Source organism: Apium graveolens, chromosome 7 (assembly GCF_009905375.1).
Source record: "Apium graveolens cultivar Ventura chromosome 7, ASM990537v1, whole genome shotgun sequence".
Classification (NCBI taxonomy): domain Eukaryota; kingdom Viridiplantae; phylum Streptophyta; class Magnoliopsida; order Apiales; family Apiaceae; genus Apium; species Apium graveolens.
In genome coordinates this window covers 268,383,167-268,403,437 of record NC_133653.1, presented here as the reverse complement: position 1 = coordinate 268,403,437, position 20,271 = coordinate 268,383,167, and the positions used below count along the sequence as shown (strand labels likewise).

At 32.7% G+C, this 20,271-nt stretch overlaps 1 protein-coding gene across 1 annotated transcript; it reads right to left on the bottom strand.

Moving 5' to 3' along the window:
- On the bottom strand, window positions 1–9,519 carry LOC141671349 (ABC transporter G family member 25). Its single transcript, XM_074477556.1, has 3 exons — window positions 9,279–9,519; window positions 8,089–8,911; window positions 1–1,342 (listed from the first exon to the last, which is right to left on the bottom strand). The coding sequence occupies exons 1-3, from the start codon at window positions 9,372–9,374 to the stop codon at window positions 318–320; spliced, it is 1,944 nt and encodes a 647-aa protein (XP_074333657.1). The 5' UTR covers window positions 9,375–9,519; the 3' UTR covers window positions 1–317.
- Between the last annotated feature and the right edge of the window lie 10,752 nt (window positions 9,520–20,271).

The window sequence follows — 20,271 nt, the reverse complement described above, 5'->3', positions numbered from 1 at the left end:
TAATTATAAATAATTTTATTGATGGAATTAATATAAAATTCTCATAAACATGATCATGAAAAATTGGCAAATGCACATTTTAATTTGCCAATTTGTGCTAGCATTAAACAACATTAAAGAACAAACTTACTCTCTCTAGCTACCTTTACATTTGCAGGTCCTTTGATACTTGACATTGAACCACACGAGTTAGTATAATTATATCAATAGACCTATTCTACAACCTCCTTCATCATGCTTCAACCATATGTTTGAGGCCTTACCAGTTACCTTCACTAAGAACTTGAATTCACCGCGAAAATTTGAGTATTCTTTCTTCAAGAAGTGATTCTTCTCAATGCAATGTATGCGATCATCCGATACATTATGAACATGAAAAACAAGATCATAATGCTCATACCAGGGTGAATTTGGTTTCTGATGTCTTCTTCTATGAACTTGCAACTAGCTCTGTTAGTTCCATGGTCATGCGAGCAACCGAGAAGGGATGCAATTTCGTTTCCTTGTCCATATTGGACATTGATTAGAAGTCGATAATTGTAAAATGTCGTGGAAAGGTATTTGATCCAAGCCAAGCAAGATGGCATCTTATGCACGTAGTATCCTCCTGTTAGCACGAATGCTAGCATTGTGACAGTGACGATGGTTGAGGCCCGTTTAGCATCCATTATTACTGCTCCGAAAGCAAGGCCTAGCCCTTGTGACACGAGAACGTATCCGAGAAGGACTAATACGGTTTGAACGAAAGCTCCAACTTCAGCTTTCAATCCGGTCATCCAATACGTGATCGCGATAAACATTGTAGGTAGAATGAGTTCCATAGGTAAATCTCCAACAATGTGTGCCATAAAATAGGAGGACAGTGTGTACATGCCAGAGGCCCTTTCTTTTATGAAGATTGCTCGTTCTTGAGGGAACACAAACACCGCGTTAAACGATGGAAACACTCCCCAAAAGATGGAAATCACGAAGAGGAGACCGAGCCGGTCTTGAACATCATGATAATCTGAGTGCCACCACATGGAACCAGCTAACAATGAAGCTGCAAGCACTTGGAAAACTCTGAGAGAGTTCAGAGTCTCGTGTTTTCGCTCTTTTAAACTTCTTTGCATGAGAATGCTGAACTGATTGAACCAAGTGGAAATGCAGGTTGAACAGCTGTTTCGATTTCGGGTTTTAGTAGCTCCGGTAGATTGGATTTTGGTCTCTGTTGGGATCAGGTTTGTAGCTTCCATGCAAATTGCTTTGACCCTTGGAGCTAGCAAGTTGTTGTAGGATGATACAAGAACTTGCTTTACATTTGGTTTGTCTGTCTCTGTTGTGCCCTCAAGTTGACACACCCCTGAAAAAATACATCAAGACAAACTAATTAGAAAATTACATTTCACACAATCCATTAACTAACCGGCGAGACAGGCGCAAGACTTGCGCCTACGGCCCCCGACACTCAAGCGCCCAAAAATTTCTAACCTCTTCAAATAAATATATATGAATTTCAATGATATATGTATATTAGGACCCCATAAACTGATTTCGACTAGGGCCCCTCGAATATCAGAACCGGCCCTGCAGTGAACGACAGGTTCCGGCTAATATCGTAAAATAAAATTAATAAATTTTTGATCCTTATATTTTTTAGATAAATTACTCTACATTCTAACATTATAAGAAACATGACCGACCAAAAAAAAAAAGAGGTCGGTAAAGACCATATTTCTTGTAGCAGTAAAACACTTATTCAATAAAGTATAAGCTAGTGTTTATATAAATAATTAACAAGAATATTTGTAGATAAACACTTGACATATCTACATGAACAAGTTGTCAGCAAGAACATAAAGCATAATATATTAGTGAGTGATTAGGTATTATTCCATAGTGATTAGATGCCAGATTTGTCAAATCACTAGTATTTGGCATATGTTTAAGATCAGCAATTATAAAGTTAGGAAGATCTTTACAATCACACATTAGCATGTTATATGTAGCCACATATAAATATAATATTACATCCTTTATGGACCTATTAAGGTGAGTGTCATGCTCCATAAATGAAAGTCAGTTGATCAAAATATTTAATAAGTACACTTAAATCGCACTAAACTTGTTAAAATGCTACTACTTGATAATGTGATCAACTAATGAGAGGTTCCAAAAAAGTTAGTATTCCCTCCCTCTGTCCCATATTGTTTTTCCCATTTTGACTTTCTCTACTGTTCGTGTAAGCGATTGATTACTAATTTACGTCTAATTTATAAGATCAAATATAGTCATGAGTGATTTTTTTGAATTCGTATTTATGAGTATTTTAGTACAATGAAGTTTTATATTTAATACTAATACGGTATTAAAGATATTTACAATCAAAAATGTGCATTGACAAACGTGTACAACACAAAAAAAAACATTTTTAGGGACAGAGAGAGTAATAAACATGAACAGAGCAGATAATGGTTGTAATATACTTGGTATTTATTATTAATAGACAAATAATAATAAGATATGAATTATAAAGTTCTAAACATCTACATGTTTTCGAGAATTAAATAATAATAAGATATAAATTATAAAATTTTAAACATTTACCTATTTTCGAGAACTGGGTTAAATGAGTTAATTAAGTATGTCGTAACAATCATTACTCATGACTTGTTATTACAAAGAAGTGAGCTGATTCTCATAAGTTCCGATAAATGAGTTAGATATGCCGTAAGAATAATCCGTAGTCCGGTTATAACAAAGAAGTGAGCTGATTGAAGATGATTAGTGTGGGAAGATGTGCTTCCACTGAAACTAGGTGGTGGCTAAAAAACAAGGAGGGAAAGAAAGGAGATGAACAACACAGGGGCCATGGCTGCAGACTCCTCCACCACCACTAATTAAACACAAGAGAAGGAAGGATATGATTCATATTTTTCTTTCTGGTCTGTCTAGTGTGTGCTCACGGGCACATGCTAAGAAAGTGCGATAGATTAGTTGTAAAAATTTGATTGGTGGGAATTTTTGTGCATACAGGGTCCATCATTAACTCACCACCAATCAAATTTTTATAATTCATCTATTACACTTTCTTAACATGTGTCGATGGACACATACTAGAAAAATCCCTTTCTTCTCATTGATTCTTATTTCTCATGTAGTAGGTGTCTAATCTCAACACCACTCCATGTTATATAATAAACACAATTATGGATACAGGGAATTTTTATGTACAATGTATGGAGAAAGATCTGGGACAATAAGTCGGCATAAATAAATTTAAAAAATGTGGTAAAAATAACTTTTTCGTCTCTTTTTGTAAAGATGGAGGATAAGAAAAAGAGGTGTAATATTTTTATAGGCTACTAGTGGGAAATGTGGGATCAAATCAATGGTGTATGAATAAAGGTGACAAGTGTCAGATGAATGATAAAGAAATATAAGTTCACATTTATCTACATACATCTTTCCTAAAAGGATAAACTCTAAAAAAGAAAAAAAAAGGTTGATTTTGATATTTTAAAAGAGAGTTTGTTTTCAATTTCTCTAGAGTTTACTTTCTCCTAACATCAGTTATCCATGCAAACAAGCATTCACATTCTCGTTAATCGGATTTTTATAATTATCAAGAGATTGTTTGAATAATGAAATTTGAATCCGACTAACGAGATTCAAAATATGTTTCTAACATAGTATATTTCTCTTAATTTATCCGTCATGTTAAACATTTGCAGTCAAATTGACCCAATTTTTACTAAAAATTTTACATAGTATAAAATTAAAAATATTATCATTAGAAAGGACATTTAATCTACTTTAAAATGTATTTTTCAATTTTTAAAAATAATAAAAAAATTAATTTTTATTTACGGTCAAAATTGATTCAATTTGATCATTAAAAGTCAAACAAAATAGATAAATTTGGACTAAAAGAATATTATTTTAATCAAAAATCTTATTCATATTCTTATTACTCCCTATTTCCCATTGACTTCTATAAATTACTTTTCGGCACGCTTTTCAATACTCCTTTAAAGCATAACTCTACAATATATTTTTTTAAAAAAAAATTCTGAATAAAATTTTCATATTTAAACTTTTATTCAAAAAAAGTTAAAAAAAAATATTATAAAACTGTATTTTATAAAAGTTTCAAAATACGTGTAAACAGTACATGTATAAAAATTAATATAAAAATCAACGGGACGGAGGGAGTAATAAGGTTAAAATTCTCATCATTCAAACCGACACCGAATTTCGATGAAGTTGGTGCTTGAAGATATTATAAGAGGCATTGGGGCTGCTGACGCAAGCAATGCCATCACCTTCCCTTAATTAACCTAACCATCATTACAAAACCTAACAACATCTTAATTACAGATATGATTACACCTGCACTTAGTTCAGGCTAGTGCAAAAGGTGGCTTTGAGTTCGTTTTAGGCCATTTTTGGGTCAAATTGTCTCGGCCATCACTTAATAATCATATAAATAATTCTAAGGTTCTAAAGACAGACCAAAGGTTATGACATGGCCCACCAGTCTATTATTGGCAAGAAAAGCAGTCCTTTATAAATGATTTGTTGATACACATGCTATGTACATGTACATGACACTATTCTGTTTAAATCTCGCACACATGAGCTCAACCTCTAAACAATAAAAGCTCCTCTTTAGTATTCCTCCGCTAACGACCTATTGTTATCGTTTCTGATCGATACACATTTTAAAATTAATATAAAATATAGTTTTATATATTTTTTTAAAAAATAATTTTTTGAATAAAAATAGAATGTTTAAATTTTTATTCAGAAAAAAAAAATTATAAAAATTATAAATAATATTTTTTATTCATCTTAAAATACGGGTCAGACACTCGCTTATAAACGATAAGAATTGGGAGGGACGGAGGGAATATTAAACTTTGACCGGATATATATTTAGCTAGTAAATTTTATAAATTGAAGTCTCCAGTGTAGTAGACAGAAGGGCCTATCATATAAATTAGATAAGGAATTAGAATAAATACAATTCTTAAGGTTGACTAAAATGTAGCTCCTGATGGAAGGTAGCAACCACCCAAAACACACAAGTCTATCTAGTGAGGTACCATTGTCCTATAAATCTCTATCACCTTGCATGTCCTTGATCACCGGATCAGAAATTAATCGAGTCGAGTTTCATATTCAACTATTCAGTTCGAATTTAAACTCCAGTTTGAGCTTTATCGAAAGACTTATATATGTTACGTCGTAAATATAATCGAGTCGAGTTCCATTTATTCGATTAATCCGATCGTATTTAAACCCGAATTCGAATTTCACCAAAAAAACTTATATATATACATATATATATATGAAGATGAGATTTAGATTGATTCTTGTAGAGATTGAAATCCTCATCTCAAGGTGATCCATAATGTCATGGTCACAATCAAAATCTTGATCAAAGGGGTCAACCTATATGGGCTATTCATACATGTAATTGTACAAACATAAATATACATAACCAACCCAAAAATTAACCTAGAGTACTAAAATTCAATGTTGCATATCTCTCAATATCAAAAGAAAGTGTTTGACAATTGACATGATCTCTTCTCTTCAACTACATATCTTTAAAGTCCATAATATCATAATGGCTCCTCTCTGTAGTGCAAAGAAATGGACAGTATGGCCCCTCTTTTGTTACAAAAAAATTAGTAGCTTTAGAATAATATATTGTCCATGATTTGCATATTTTAATGGACCCAATATTGATAGATCCCACATTGGAAAATAGCACTTGGAAAAAAGGATTCTAAAGCAATATCTCCCTTAGATCACTTCCACAGTTCCAAAACAAAAAGGGTCTAAAATCTATGTCTTTTAGTCCTTTTTTTCCTCCATTTTTTTATATATACTAGATCAGATCTACATATCCAACAATAAATCTCCTACATTGCAAATCTAAGCAATAGCTAGTCTTACGTACTCAACACTCACCGCCACTACTATATATTATCCAATATAATAATTTTGATTTTCCGAATAACAATCAGAGATTTTTAACCCGATACTCAGACACGTATCTAAATATTCCTAATAATAATGAGAAAGTTTTTAACCGATACTCAGACATATATCTAAATATTTTACTATATTTCAAATTCGATGTAAGATTTATGTTGAGAAATAGATTTTTTATTCGAAAAATTGGAAATTTAAATAATTGAAGATTATTATTGGTTAGGCTTGCACAGGCCAGGTTGTTGGCTATGTCCCTTTGTGTGTGGAAGTTATGATATATATCTGGCTTGGACAGGGAATAAACTAAGTAATATATTAATGACATTGCTAGTATATACTTGTCCTACATATAGAATTCAGAATAAAAGTATATTTAAATATAAAATTGTGCATGTACATATAAATTTTTATTACATTATACTACCAAATATCACTTGGCATCCAGGATCATAAATCTAGTAGAATTTCATTCCTAACTAAATAAAAAAGTTGAACACAAGTTATAAATTACTTATAAATCAGAAATATACTTAAAATATGTATAAATTACTTATAAATCGTAGAAATTTGTTTAGAGGACGTTTGAAAACTTGTGTTTAGTTTAAAATGACAGGATTTGATATATTAATATTTGAATTTCCTTGATTTCAAATAAAATTTAAATTTAAATTTCCAAACAGTTTACTCCCTCCGTCCCTCCCAATTGTTATCGTTTCTGATAGAGTCTCCGGCACGCATTTTAAGATGAATAAAAAATATAGTTTTATAATTTATTTTTAAAAAAATTCTTTTTCTGAATAAGAATAGAATGTTTAAACTTTTATTCAGAAAAATAATTTTTTTTAAAAAAATTAAAGAACTATATTTTTTCTTCATCTTAAAATGTGTGTCGGACGTTCTCCGATAACAATTGGGAAGGACAGAGGGAGTATTTAATTAAATCTAAAATTTCAAATAAAATCCAGTTTTTCAAACGGGTCATTAAAAAATTTTGGTCAAAATTGATTGATAAGGCCTCAACACAAGTTGTAACAAGTGGAAACATGTATATATTAACATCTCCATAGTGTTGCCCCTAACCTATAGCTAACTGCGCTGGTGGACCAATCTTTTGTTTCTGCTAAAAGCCTAAAAATCTAGTGCTCACAATAAGTTTCAACTAATATTTGTACTGTTTTTTTCTATACGGATTGAATAAATAGGCCTAATAATAAAAGTCAACATGGCTGCTTTTATCGTCAACTTGCCTATCAATTTCACAGAAAAGGAGAAATTATTTGAAACAGCTATGTACACATATATACATACATAATATTATGATGCAAATGTAATGTCGTATTTATGTATGTTGTATGTATGTGTCTGCCCTCTCACATGCATACCCTAACGAATAAATCATGGTACAGTCGACTTTAACATGTTGGTATAATGTCCGCATAGCAAGATTTGATGTTATCCGCGTATATACATATATGTATATACATATATGCACATACAAGACGAGTTCAAGTATATATCTGTTATAATAATATAAATATATTGAAATTTTAGAGTAATCGGTTCAGAGACATTATATTAGAGTTCATTATCCATGTCATCCCAATATTTCTCATAATTTATGAGGTACACGAAAGACAAATTTATGCCTCAAAGATGGGTGTCCGTGATCCGCTATTCGACCCATAAATGAGCTTTCGAGTAAGAGAAAGTGTTAAAATAATATAAAATTCTGAAAATGATTATTCTCTAATCCCTTGAGATTTTAGAGTAGGTACACGAAAGACAAATTTATACTTCAAATATGGGTGTCCGTGATCCGCATTTCGCCCCATAAATAAGTTCGAGTGAGCAAAAGTGTTAAAATAATATAAAATTCTGAAAAAGATCATTCTCTGGTAAGATTTTAGAGTAACTTGACTTGATCATTATGATCGTTATAAGCTCTGTTTCTTGAGGTGATTAGTGTCGGAATCTTGATTTTGGTTTTAATTTTTACGGCACGGTAAAGCACGGTAAAACATGACAACTTAAGATTTGGTCGGAGCAGAATACACTAACAAACTAATGTATTTAGAACAGGAAAACAAAGATTTGTGTACGTACCATTAGCGAGATCAAGCAGAAAATCAGCAGGATTCATCGGAAAAGACGGCGAAAATCCAACAGACTCGAAATAATTCATAGCTTCATTTCCTTTCCCGAAATAAATACTCCTTCCTTCTGATAAAACCAAAACCTTATCAAACATCTGATAAACCCTACTTGACGGTTGATGCACCGACGTCACCACCGTCTTCCCCTTCGCCGCCAGTGATTTCATTGTCGATACGAGACGATAAGCTGCCGTGGAATCCAACCCTGAGGTTGGCTCATCAAGAACTAACAAACTAGGGTTTATCAGCATTTCATGAGCTATACTCACTCTCTTTCGCTCTCCACCCGAAACTCCACGTATGAAACTGTTTCCAATTATTGTGTTCTCGCATTTATCTAAACCGAGCTCTGATATCACCGATTTAGCAATCGAGATTTTTTCGGGTTTCGAGAGAGTGTTTGGCAAGCGTAGATAAGAGCAGAACACTAGGGTTTCTTTGACAGTAAGGTGCGGGTAAAGAACATCATCTTGTGTAACGAACCCGGTTCTTTTGAGAACCGGTTTAGTGAGTTTTCGACCATTTGCGAGGACTGAACCGGTGAGATTATGACCATGAAGTCTACCAGCTAGGGCATTGAGGAGCGTTGATTTGCCACTACCTGATGGACCAAGAACGGCTAGGATTTCACCTGGAGATACCATGCCGGTTATGTTGTTTAAGATGGTTCGTTCTTGAACCGGCGATGTTGGACCGGGTGTATTGAACATTTTTGTTATGGTTGTTGCTGTGGCCTTGTTTTGTACCTTCACCCGGTAACACACGTCTATGAACTGCAATTCAAATTAAAAAAAAATCATAATAAGTCAAAATTATGAGTCAAGTCAAGTCAAGTAGATAGATAGTCCAATTATAAATCACTCTCATAATTCTCGCAATCTAGCTGTAATACATTTACATATTCGTCGGTGTGTGTCCGTTAGTGATAACATTTTCCGTATATTTAAAAGATTTTAGAAGAACTGATAACTGTTTCACATCTATACAGATAGATCGATGAACATACATGCATGTTTAGAAATCTTAGTTTATTATCTACGAATGTTGTCTAAGTTGATATTATGTCTGAAATGACGAGATTTTAGGAGAACCGATAACTGTTACGTAATATACATGTGATGTATGTTAAAGATGAGTTACCTTGAGGGTGATAGGGTAGCATGAGGACATTATAGCTTGAAAGTTATGTGAATCCATGGGAGGGGTTTTGGGTGGTTCTCCAAGAGTTTGAGCCATTTTTGTGTGTGAGTGTGTGTGTTCACTCTCCTTAACCACAAACTTTGGGTCCTATTAAAGGAAGGTATAATAATATATGGTGGGGATGTAGAAATAAGTGTAGAGGAAATGAAGGGAGAAGAGAAAGAGAAGAGGGTATATGAGGGGGGAGTATAGTAGATGAAGAACTAGAGGAGGGGTATTTATTTGCTTCTGTCTGCGGAAGCCAACAGAAATAGTGATACGTGGCACTTCTAAAATTGCCAGCTGGCACTCTAGTGCTTCTTTTTTAGGTTTTTTCTATTTTTACTTTCTTTTTTCTTTTGCTTTTTTAGTGTATATCTTTTTAATTTCTTGGTTTTTGTTAGGATGAGGTAGCAATATATATCTACTTATTTCAAAGTTACATTTGTCAACTTTTACTTCGAGTGTGCAAGAAAGATTAAAAATTGTAACAAAATTGGGAGTTAAACAATAAGTTGTCGATTAATCGGAATAATTAATCGAAAATTCATTCGATTAGTAGAAACAAATTTTTGATGTGTTTAATAATATTGATACATAAGAACTTTATTCATAATACAAATCATTCAAAAATTAATTAGTAGTAAATAACAGAATTAAAAAAAAATCATTTAGGATAAATAAAAAGAGTTGCACAATTTTTTAGGATAAATAAAAATAGTTCCCGACTTTGTTAAAATTAGTTTTTTTTACAATTTAGATCGTAAATGATAATTGCACAATATGTAGAAACATGATAATAATTTGGAACATTCACATATATATCTTATAAAAAAGTTGGAAGTGTTAATTTTTTTATCAAAGAATGACAAACATACATTTGGATAGACTTCGCAATTCGGATAACCAGATCATATTAATTTGGATCGGCCACTTTCAAATTATGATATTTTGAAAACTATTTAGATTATATATGATTTAGTTTGGATCTAATTCGGATTAAAATCGGATAAATATGATTTGAATTAAATCCAATTCGTATTTTTTGGATAAAAATTTATTCATTATATATTTACAAAATTATATTATCATAAACATAAAATTATTTCAAGTATAAATTTTATTTATTTCGAATTATATTCGTTTCAGATAATATATTTTTCAATTTTAATCGGTTTTAACGGGAGGAGAATTTATGATTATACCTCATGAGTCAGAGTATGTCGCTTAAATGCAGTTTACCTTGGTTCACGTGATTTGCAGGCTATTGCGTGAACCCGTAGGGTTTACCCAGTGCGCACCCGAAGGGTAGCGGCTGCGGGTTACCTACGATAAAAAAAAATTATAATCGGATCTAATATTTTATATCATTTTCTGTAAATTTTCGGTTGAGATAATTTTCGAATCAAGTAAAGAGGGGATAACTATTCTCTTGGTCACAGGTTCGAATCTCACGGGAGGAGAATTTATGATTATGGCTCCTGAGCCGGAGCCTATCGCTTAAATGCGATTTACCTTCATTCACGTGGTTTACAGACTATTGCGTGAGCCCGTACCGGCTGCGGGTTATTTACGATAAAAAAAATTATATAAATTCAGATCACAATTTCACAAATTTTAACTAAGTTTTTCGAATTCAGACCCATTTTACGAGCTCCAGATGTAAACACAACTTTATCTCTAGTCAAATAAAAGGAGTTCACATCTACCAATAGATAAAATCGAAATAAAAAGATGTCTAACAAAATAGAGGGCCAAGTAAATGGTGGACCAAACATGATGTCCATATAAGAGTGTGTCACTATTTGCACATTTTATGAAAAAAGTAGCAAGACGCGTGTCATGCAAACCGAAGAGTGCTTGCGTGAGCAAACAACATGTAACCCACTTCCTCTTTCCCAATAATCTTCATCTCCTTCCCACTTTTGCTTTGTTTTTTCTATTAATTTTTCTGTTGAGAGCAACTATTTTTAGGATTCCTATTTATATTCGCTAGCCTCTCTGAGAAGCATCGCCGAATCAGTAAGTCGTAAATGATCAAATATTACCTGCCAGCTGCCTCCGCTTCGTGCAGGGGTATCTTCCTTGTGTCGGGGTATTCGGACAAGTTTACGTGCACCTCGACTAGACTAATCAGACTGACGATTGGCGCGGTACAGAAGTTGAAGTTGCAATTGTTCTGTTTTTGTGTTTAATGGATCAATTTTGCATTTTGTTTGTTATATTTGGTGGCAGCATTTTGTTTGTTATATTTGGTGGCAACATATTAATGGGACTGTCTGCTGCTTTGTTTGAGACTTGTCTTCTGTTTTATTATTGTAAAATTAAGTTCTTTTGTGTCCTGTTGAAAAATTTGTGGGAACAATTTAATTATATATAAGAGTATATTCTTGTGTTATGTGCAAGGGATATCTTACACCGGACACGTGTCCCGTAAATATTTTTTTTTTAATTTTTTGTCATTAATTGATTACAAAAATTATAAAAGTTTCTCATAAAAATTAAAATATAAGAAGGTGTTTATCAGAATGCCCCCTTAAGTCAAAGTTTCTGGATCTGGTCTTGATTATATGCCCTTACAAAAATAATTGTATATACTTGATTTTGAATATGAGAAAAATTAATAATTGTATATAGTTGATTTTGAATATGAGAAAAATGTTTCGAAAGTTAATTTCAGGAACACTATCTAAAGTTACTAGAATTACAAAAATAGCCTTGATTTTGAATAAAAAATAGACTTAATTTTAGATAGTTGTCTGAAATTAATTGTAGGAATATTAAGCACTTTGAATATGGAAGAATGTTAAAAATAACAATTTTTTGATTCAAATGGTTGAAAATATTTATTTGTTGTCTGAAATTACAAAATGCGTAACAAAAACGGTATTTTCAACCATAAGTTCTGAAAATGAGTATTTTGAGTAATTTTACCCCAAAAATTGATATTTTTATATTTCGTATGATATTTTTTTTAACTTTTCAAGAAAAATACTCTCAGAGTCTCTCCCATTTGTTTACACTTTTCTTTCTTGGATGTACCTTCCAATTATTTACATTTCAAAACTTTCCAAAAATGGTAAGGTTTTTATAATTTTTAAAATAACTACATCCACTACTTCTCTTCAATATACCCACTTTGTACATATAATATTAATCGTTCCCACTACTTTACTCACTTTTTTAACTTTACTTCACTATTTATCATTTTTATTAAAATCCGCGCCTCACCCAAATGTAAACATTTGGGAGGGACGGAGGGAGTAGTAGATTATAAAGTTTTAATATATTTTAAAGTTGTGTACGTTTTTATTTGATTGTCAAAAATTCTAAGTTTTCCACTTAGATACATTTTTTTTTAAAATTATGATAACTCAATTTTTCAAAACAATTTTGAAAACTAAATAGGGAACTCTCGCATCCCCTATCAAACAATACAACTTCAAATCTAAAACGAGTCCGCATTCAGATATTCAACTGCATGCAAACTCGTTTAAATTAGCCGAAACTTATATAAAATGAAAATAAGAAGTGATGGATGGTTTTCTAACAGAATTGTTACCAAAAATAGACCATCTTAACAAACACATTATTATAATTGCTGTATTTCTGTCATGTCGCATCTGACTCAGAATTTACTAAGGTTTATTAACTACTACTTCATTCTCGTCGAGAGGATCTTTTTAATTACTAGACCTGAATACTATGATGCATTCATGCAGATGGATAGGATTCTTAATTTGCGAGCATCTTTGATGCAAGGTAAGAGATATTTACACTACTTTTTAATAATTATTTTGCTATTATTTCTAGGTCAGTAATTATTGATTATTCTTTCATAAATAAACGAGTAGTGTAAGGTATCCTAATATTTTTCTTAAAATTTTTATCAAATAATGTGACTCACACGTGATTGATTTTGATTTGTGCATATGTTTGCCCCCACGTCCTACTCCCTCCGTCTCTTTCAATTGTTTACATTTTTTAGAGAGTTTTCGACACGCATTTTAAGGTGTATATAAAGTATAGTTCTGTAATTTTTTTTTACAATTTTGTTTTTCTGAATAAAAATTAAAACATTTAACTTTTATTCAGAAAAAGAAAATTGTAAAAATTAGTTATCTAACTATACTTTTTATGCACCTTAATATGTGAGTCGGACACTTTCTCATAAATGTAAATAATTGGAAGGTACTGATGGAGTATATTATAACTCCCTTTGTTTTTTAATATCCGCTTGGTTTTTCTGCACTTATTTTTAAGTGCTTTGCCCACATAGTTAATATAATAATTTTCAATTTTTTTATCATGATTCCCGTGATTTACAGGCTATTGCGTGAGCCGTGGATTTACCCAGTACACACCCGAATGATAGCGGTTGCGGGTTCCTTATGATAATAAATAAATAAATAAAAATATATAACTTAAACTTTCATTTACAAAAAAAATCAAAAATGATAATTTTTACGACGCGATTAATGATCTTGAGATATGTGCACAAAAATTAAGAGATAGTTAAAATGAAATAAAGGGAGTATTAGAAAAGTTACTAAATATACATAACACATCAAATTTAGAGAATTTTTTAATGAAAAATTTGAGATATTTAGTATTTCTCTAAAAAATTGTATCTTGTGCATATATGTAAGTCACATCAATAAAAATTGACACGTTATTTTTGAAAACATTTTGGTTACAAAATAATAAAAATTTTCACATATTCTTTTTATTTTCGGTATGCTACCTAGATTTTTTAGCTAAAGGCTTTCAAATCAGTTTAGTATGAACAACGGTCTAAATTAATTACTTACAATTTCGTTTTTTAGGGGGATTCTTTTGTATATATTAACGTGATACTTGTCGTCCAGAAAGAATTTCAATACTAATAATTTATCACTAACATATCCTGAGAGCTACTGAAGTTGGTGTCCTTCCCCACCAACAAACCATGATATGACAACTTAATATCTTAATTCATCACCAGTCACCAAACATATCTTCTATGGTTTATTAAGCTCTGCAAATTACCGACAAAAGTTTGGTGCAGTAATCGATGTTTTGGTTTCTTTAAAAAAGGTCAAGAATTCGACTCTTAACGTGTACTCTTGAGTAGCAGAAAACTCGGAAATTTCTGAGTACGGGAAAAGAATCAGGTGAATGAGCCTTTGCTGCCATGAGTGCAACATTTTATAACAGGCTTTGCTTTCAGTTGTCACTCTTTAGAGAAAGTTGAGAGAATCTTGAACTTGTATCCCATGAACACAAGTAGATTATTGGTAACAGCTCTGATGAAATGAGGTAAAGTTTAATGGAAAACACTACACATTCCACTCTTCTGATTAGGAATCTTAACCCCCCACAAAGTAGTCTTGCAAAATAGATTCCAACAAGATGAAAAACATTGGATTGCGTAGTTTATAATCAACGAATGCTAATTTGTCGTCGGCGGAAGTGATTGGATGTTAGATGTTTCGTTTATATAGGGACTCCAGCTAATGCTAATTAGTACTTTTACGGTTGGATTCATGTCCGGTTTCGGGTCGTTTCTGATTTTGTCACCTTAGTAGGGAGCCAAGTTATTTCTTTTTGTTCTACAATAGCCTTTCTTTTGTAATCGCAAATCAGCAACCATTACATATTAGAAAGCTGCGAATGCCTCAAGCTCGTCGAGACTATTATGAGGGCCGCCCTTCAGGTTTGGATGCCCTGATCAAAATTTTTCTTGGAATCTTGAAAATAGCCTCAAGCTCGTCGAGAATACTATGAGGGTCGGCCTTGAGATTTGGATGCCCTAATCAAAATTTATCTTGGAATCTTAAAAATTGAAATCGTAGGCGCCAGTCTTGTTCGTCTATTATATTAGACCGCCCAGTAGGAAAGCGGGCAGTTTCATTAGTTGATCATTTAACATAGTCTAGAAAAATATTTCTCAATTCAGACAATACATATTTGCATTCAGAAGTAAATAAGCTAGATACTGAATTTTTGAATCATCAGCTCCGAATGGATTGAACAGCCACAAATCTTGATCTAATTTTTTGAATCGCTTACGGATAGCCCGTCACAACAGTCAAGGCCCAACAGTCAGGCCCAAATTAGGAGATGACCTGGACTGAAATGTTTGGAAGACAATAGCAAGAGAAGCCCACGTTTAAAGAGTTGGGCTTTCGGCATTTTGTATCTGAATTGTATCTTTACTAAGTACTTTTTATATTATTGTGAGCATAATAATATTTTATTCTCCACAAAACCAAAAAAATATGTGTTAGAATATATATGTATATTGATTATTATATTATATATATTAGGGTATTTTCGGTATTTAACTTATATTGTTTTTCCAATATAAGTTCAGACATGTATTATAAATTCTAAGTTGATTGTAATAAAGTTTTACGTTCGTATTATATCCCTAAATCTATCATGCTATCAAAAGTTAGGTTTTGAGTGATTTGAGTATCAAATTTAGGGATGATCGTGGAAATTTAGTTGAATCATTAAATAGATAGAGTTACGTTACAACAACAAAAGTTTCTTGAAAAATCGCAGAAAATTTTCAGCCCAGATCAAGCCAACTTGTTTTTAGGATTCTCGGAGTTTCAACCGTTGGATCATTCTTTTGATGGTTCCAAAAGGTAACTGTTTACTTTTAGTTTATTCTTTTCATCGTTGTTATTGTAATTTAGGTTATTTGATTGATTGGATTTTGTAGTGCTTGATTATTGGGATGTTACAATTGTAGTAATTGATTTATTTGCTTGAAATTTGATATTAGTTTTGGATTTGCAATCGGAATTGAAATTGATTTTCGATTTGCTATAGTACAACTTACTTAGGGCTGTCAATTTGACTTATTATTGTTATAGTACATGCATGTCTTGTACAATAATCTCCCCCAATTTGTGAGAAGATTGCTTATCACAAATTCATGACTGGTAACAAGACTAACCCCAAGCTACAATGAACAATAAAATTTTATACAACAAATTGACAGAAATACAATGTTTATACAATAGGTGATTCCTTGAGTTTGACATGTACATACATCAGACAAATGTTTCATCTCATGTTTCTTTTCTACAAGTAGTTTCAGTTCTTCTATGATTGGTGTCCCTCTTAGAGCTTCTACAAGTTTGAGTTTGTCTGCTAATGAATAACTATACAAGAAACCAATCCTAATTCTTGAGAATGTGCCAATCTTGATGTTTAGAAATTGTCCATCTTTGGTAATTCTGCTCATCCCTTTTGCCATGAGATCTTCAGATCTTTGAATATACATTTCTATCTCCTCAATATACTTTCTTTTCCTCTCCTCACTTTCAGCCTATTCTCTTGCTTTTCTTTCTTCCCTTTGTACCAACCATTCAGCCAAAACAGATCTCCATGCTTTAGTTGCATTGTCCTTGTCCTTCAGTAAGCTTATCACCCTTTTGAGTTCTGTAGGAGAAAGTGTGTCCATTAATTTGGTGCCAAGAAATGTGAAGGTTTCATCCTAATAGTAGATTCTTACTTTCTCCAGTGTTACAACCCAAACTCTGACCATTTCTTCAGCCAATTGGTGAAAGTAGTCTTTATCTTAGATGCACCGGTTTAGAGGTAGAAAATCACTTTAATTGAAACAGTTCCTGATGGCCCTCTCTGTAACTTGCATTTTCTTTGGTTTTCTCCCAACAGATTTATAATGAATTTTGGTTGGTGGCTTGTCAGAAGGTAGGTTTGAGATTTTCTTTAGAGATGTTTGGCTTGAGGTGATTGGTATTTTCAGTAAGGAGTTAGCAGTTTGTTTGTACAAGAAATTTGGCTTTGAGGTTTGAGGTGGTTTGGTATTTGAGTTTGTTGGCTTAGAAGGTTGAGCTTGGTTGATTTGGATATTTAGGGTTTGTTGTTATGGTTCTGAGCCATCTTCCTTTCTCTTCTTCCTTCTTTCCTCCCTTTTCTTCTTCTCATCTCCTTTCTTCTCATCCGGCTTCTTCTCTTTACTCTAGAGAATTGATCATTCTTTTCATTCTTTTCCAGCTTCAACTTCATTCTTTTCCAGCTTCTCCCTCAACACAACTTCAATTTCAGCAGCACACTTCAGCTTGTTTTTCAGATATTCATTTTCTTACTTGACTGACTCAAACTCCACAAACAGTAGATCCAACTTTTGTTTCTCACTCTCAAGTTTCTCATTTACTTTTGTTAGCTTACGGACTTTCTCAGTAGCTGCTACCAAGCTAGTATGTATATGAAACATCTTCGCACACAACTTTTCCACAGTCTCCTTATATTTGACTAGAATTTAAATCAATAGTGGTTATAGTTGGTACCTTTGCTTTTGAAGTGGATGCTTCTCCATGCTCAAAGGTCATTAGTGCATAATTTCAAACTTCTTCATCCTCATCATCATTGTAAGTGTCATCCCAACTCTTTCCTTCTGCAATATAGGCTTTTCCAGACTATTTCTTCAAGAGAGCTTCATACTTTGCTTCCAATTCCAAGTAAGTTTTATCCTTCTTCACCTTTTTAGGCTTTCTGCATTCAGTATCAAAGTGACCCAACTGATCACAGTTGAAGCACCTTATCTTTGATCTGTCCACAAATCCTGTTTTGTAGCCACCTTTGCTAGCTGAATTGTACTGAGCTTTTAGTTTCCAATTATTGTTGTTGGAAGATTGTCCATTGCCTTTGAAAATCCTTGGCTTCTTGACTCTTATGTTGAAAAATTTCCTAGCCAAGTAAGCCATGGATTGATCCATTTCATCTAGCTCATCCAAGGTGTAATATTCATCTTCCTCCAACTCCAGTACAACTTGCTTCTGAGGTCTTTTGTTCCATAGCTTGAACAACTGGAACTTGATCATCTTGCTCATCTTCACTTTCTTCTCTGTCATTCACAATCAAAGCACTGGAACCATCAACAACATGTCCATGATGTGTTTTTAATGACTTTCTTTGCAACATCTCAAGTTCATAAGTTTTCAAGATTCCATATAGAACTTCCAAAGTCATTCTGTTTAGATCTCTTCCTTCTCTAATAGACGATATTTTCTGTTCAAGATGGTCAGGAAGAGCTAGCGGAAATTTTAAGTTAACCTCCTCGGTTTCATAATTTTTATCATGTAGCTGCAAGTCATTTATCAATTAATTGAACCTCTAAAAAACTTCAGTATTTCCTTCTTTTGGTTTAACCATAAACCCCTCATACTGAGAAATCAGAATCCTTCTTTGGTTTGACCTAACTTCCTTTGTTCCTTCACACATGATCTCTATCTTCTCCTAGATCTGTTTGGTTGTGTCACAATTGACAATGTTATTGCACATTACATTGTCAAGCGACTCTATTAAAATCAGCCGCAAACCACTATCCAGAAGGACTTTTTCCTTTTCAGGTTCAGTGTATTCTGAAGGATCTTTAGGAGCATAATGTACTGGAATGACCATGTCTCCATCTGTAGATTCCTCAACTCTTACCATGGGAGTGAAAGGCCCATTTTTGAGGATCTGAATATATAGCGAATTGGTCATCCTTATGAACAACATCATTTTCTTTTTTCATAATGTGTAGTTAGATATGTTAAAGGTATGGATTTGATACTGCTGAGTTCATGTGTATTCATTCTTCCAAGATCTTTAATATGTTCGCTTTCAGATTTTTCTCTGATAGCACTTGTTAGGTAATGAATACATCACAGAGGGGGGGGGGGGGAATGTGTTTTAGATTATTTTTAAGCTTTTTGAACTGTTATAGAAGTGGTGAACAAAGTAATCTAACTTGTAGAGATAAAGTGTTTCAACAGAAATAATAAAACATGCACATGAACACACTATCTTCAAAACTCACTTAATTTTATATTAAAATCAAGTATGTCTTGCTACAAATTTTTGGGTTCTTTGTTGATAAAGATCTCAGCTTCTTCCTTGAGAGAGTTAAAAGATTTTTAGATCTATTTGTTACCACTAAAACAAAGCATCCAGTGTTTACTTTATAGAACAGTAGACACAGGTTTTACACAGTATGCAATAGCATTTACTAAACCCTACTTTAAGTTAACTAAAACTTTCTATTTCAGGCTTAGTGTATCTTTACAAATCGTGCATGTCTGTGACTTTACTTTGTCATTTAATCTTGGCCTTTGATCTTGTACTCTTCAAGCTACATTTTGTAGACTTTTCAAATCATTAATTGATTTGTTTATTGATTGATAATCTTGGATCTTTAACTGGTCAACATTTTGTACTTTGAGTTTTACATCGAGATCTTCAATTTAAACTATAGAGAACTGACATCTCGATAAGTATAATGACTTATCGAGATCTCTTAGTTCTCTACAAGTGTTTTGACTTATCGAGGTCTCTGAGTTCTCGAATGTGAACTTGACTTGTCAAGATCTCTGAGTTCTCAAATATGAACTTAACTTGTTGAGATCTCTGAGTTCTCGAATGAGCTTGGCTTGTCGAGATCTCCAAATCTTTGCATGTAGATTTAACTTGTCGATATCTCTGATCTTCATATCTTTATTTTGGCTTATCGATATCTCTGAATTCTCTAATGCAAAAATGACTTGTCGATATCTCCAATTTTCATATCTTCATTTTGACTTGTCGATATCTCTGAGACTTCTCTACAAGCTATTTTTGACTTGTCAATAAGTCATTCTGGAGTTCTCGAATGACTTCTCTATATGTCTTGATCTGTGACTTGTAGATTTCTTGACTTAGAATGTTTTTCTTAAAACATATTTATTCAACTCCAAACTTCTTCACACTTTATCTGAGGCATGATCTTCATGAATTCTTCTAGAGTTTATTCTTAGGCTTGAGACTGTTTACAGAAAAATACCCCAGTCTAATATATTTACACTTTTACAAACTTAAGTAATACAATACAAAATACAAACTTAGATTATCATACAACTTACTTAGGGCTGTCAATTTGACTTAGTCTTGTTATTGTACAGGCATGTCTTGTACA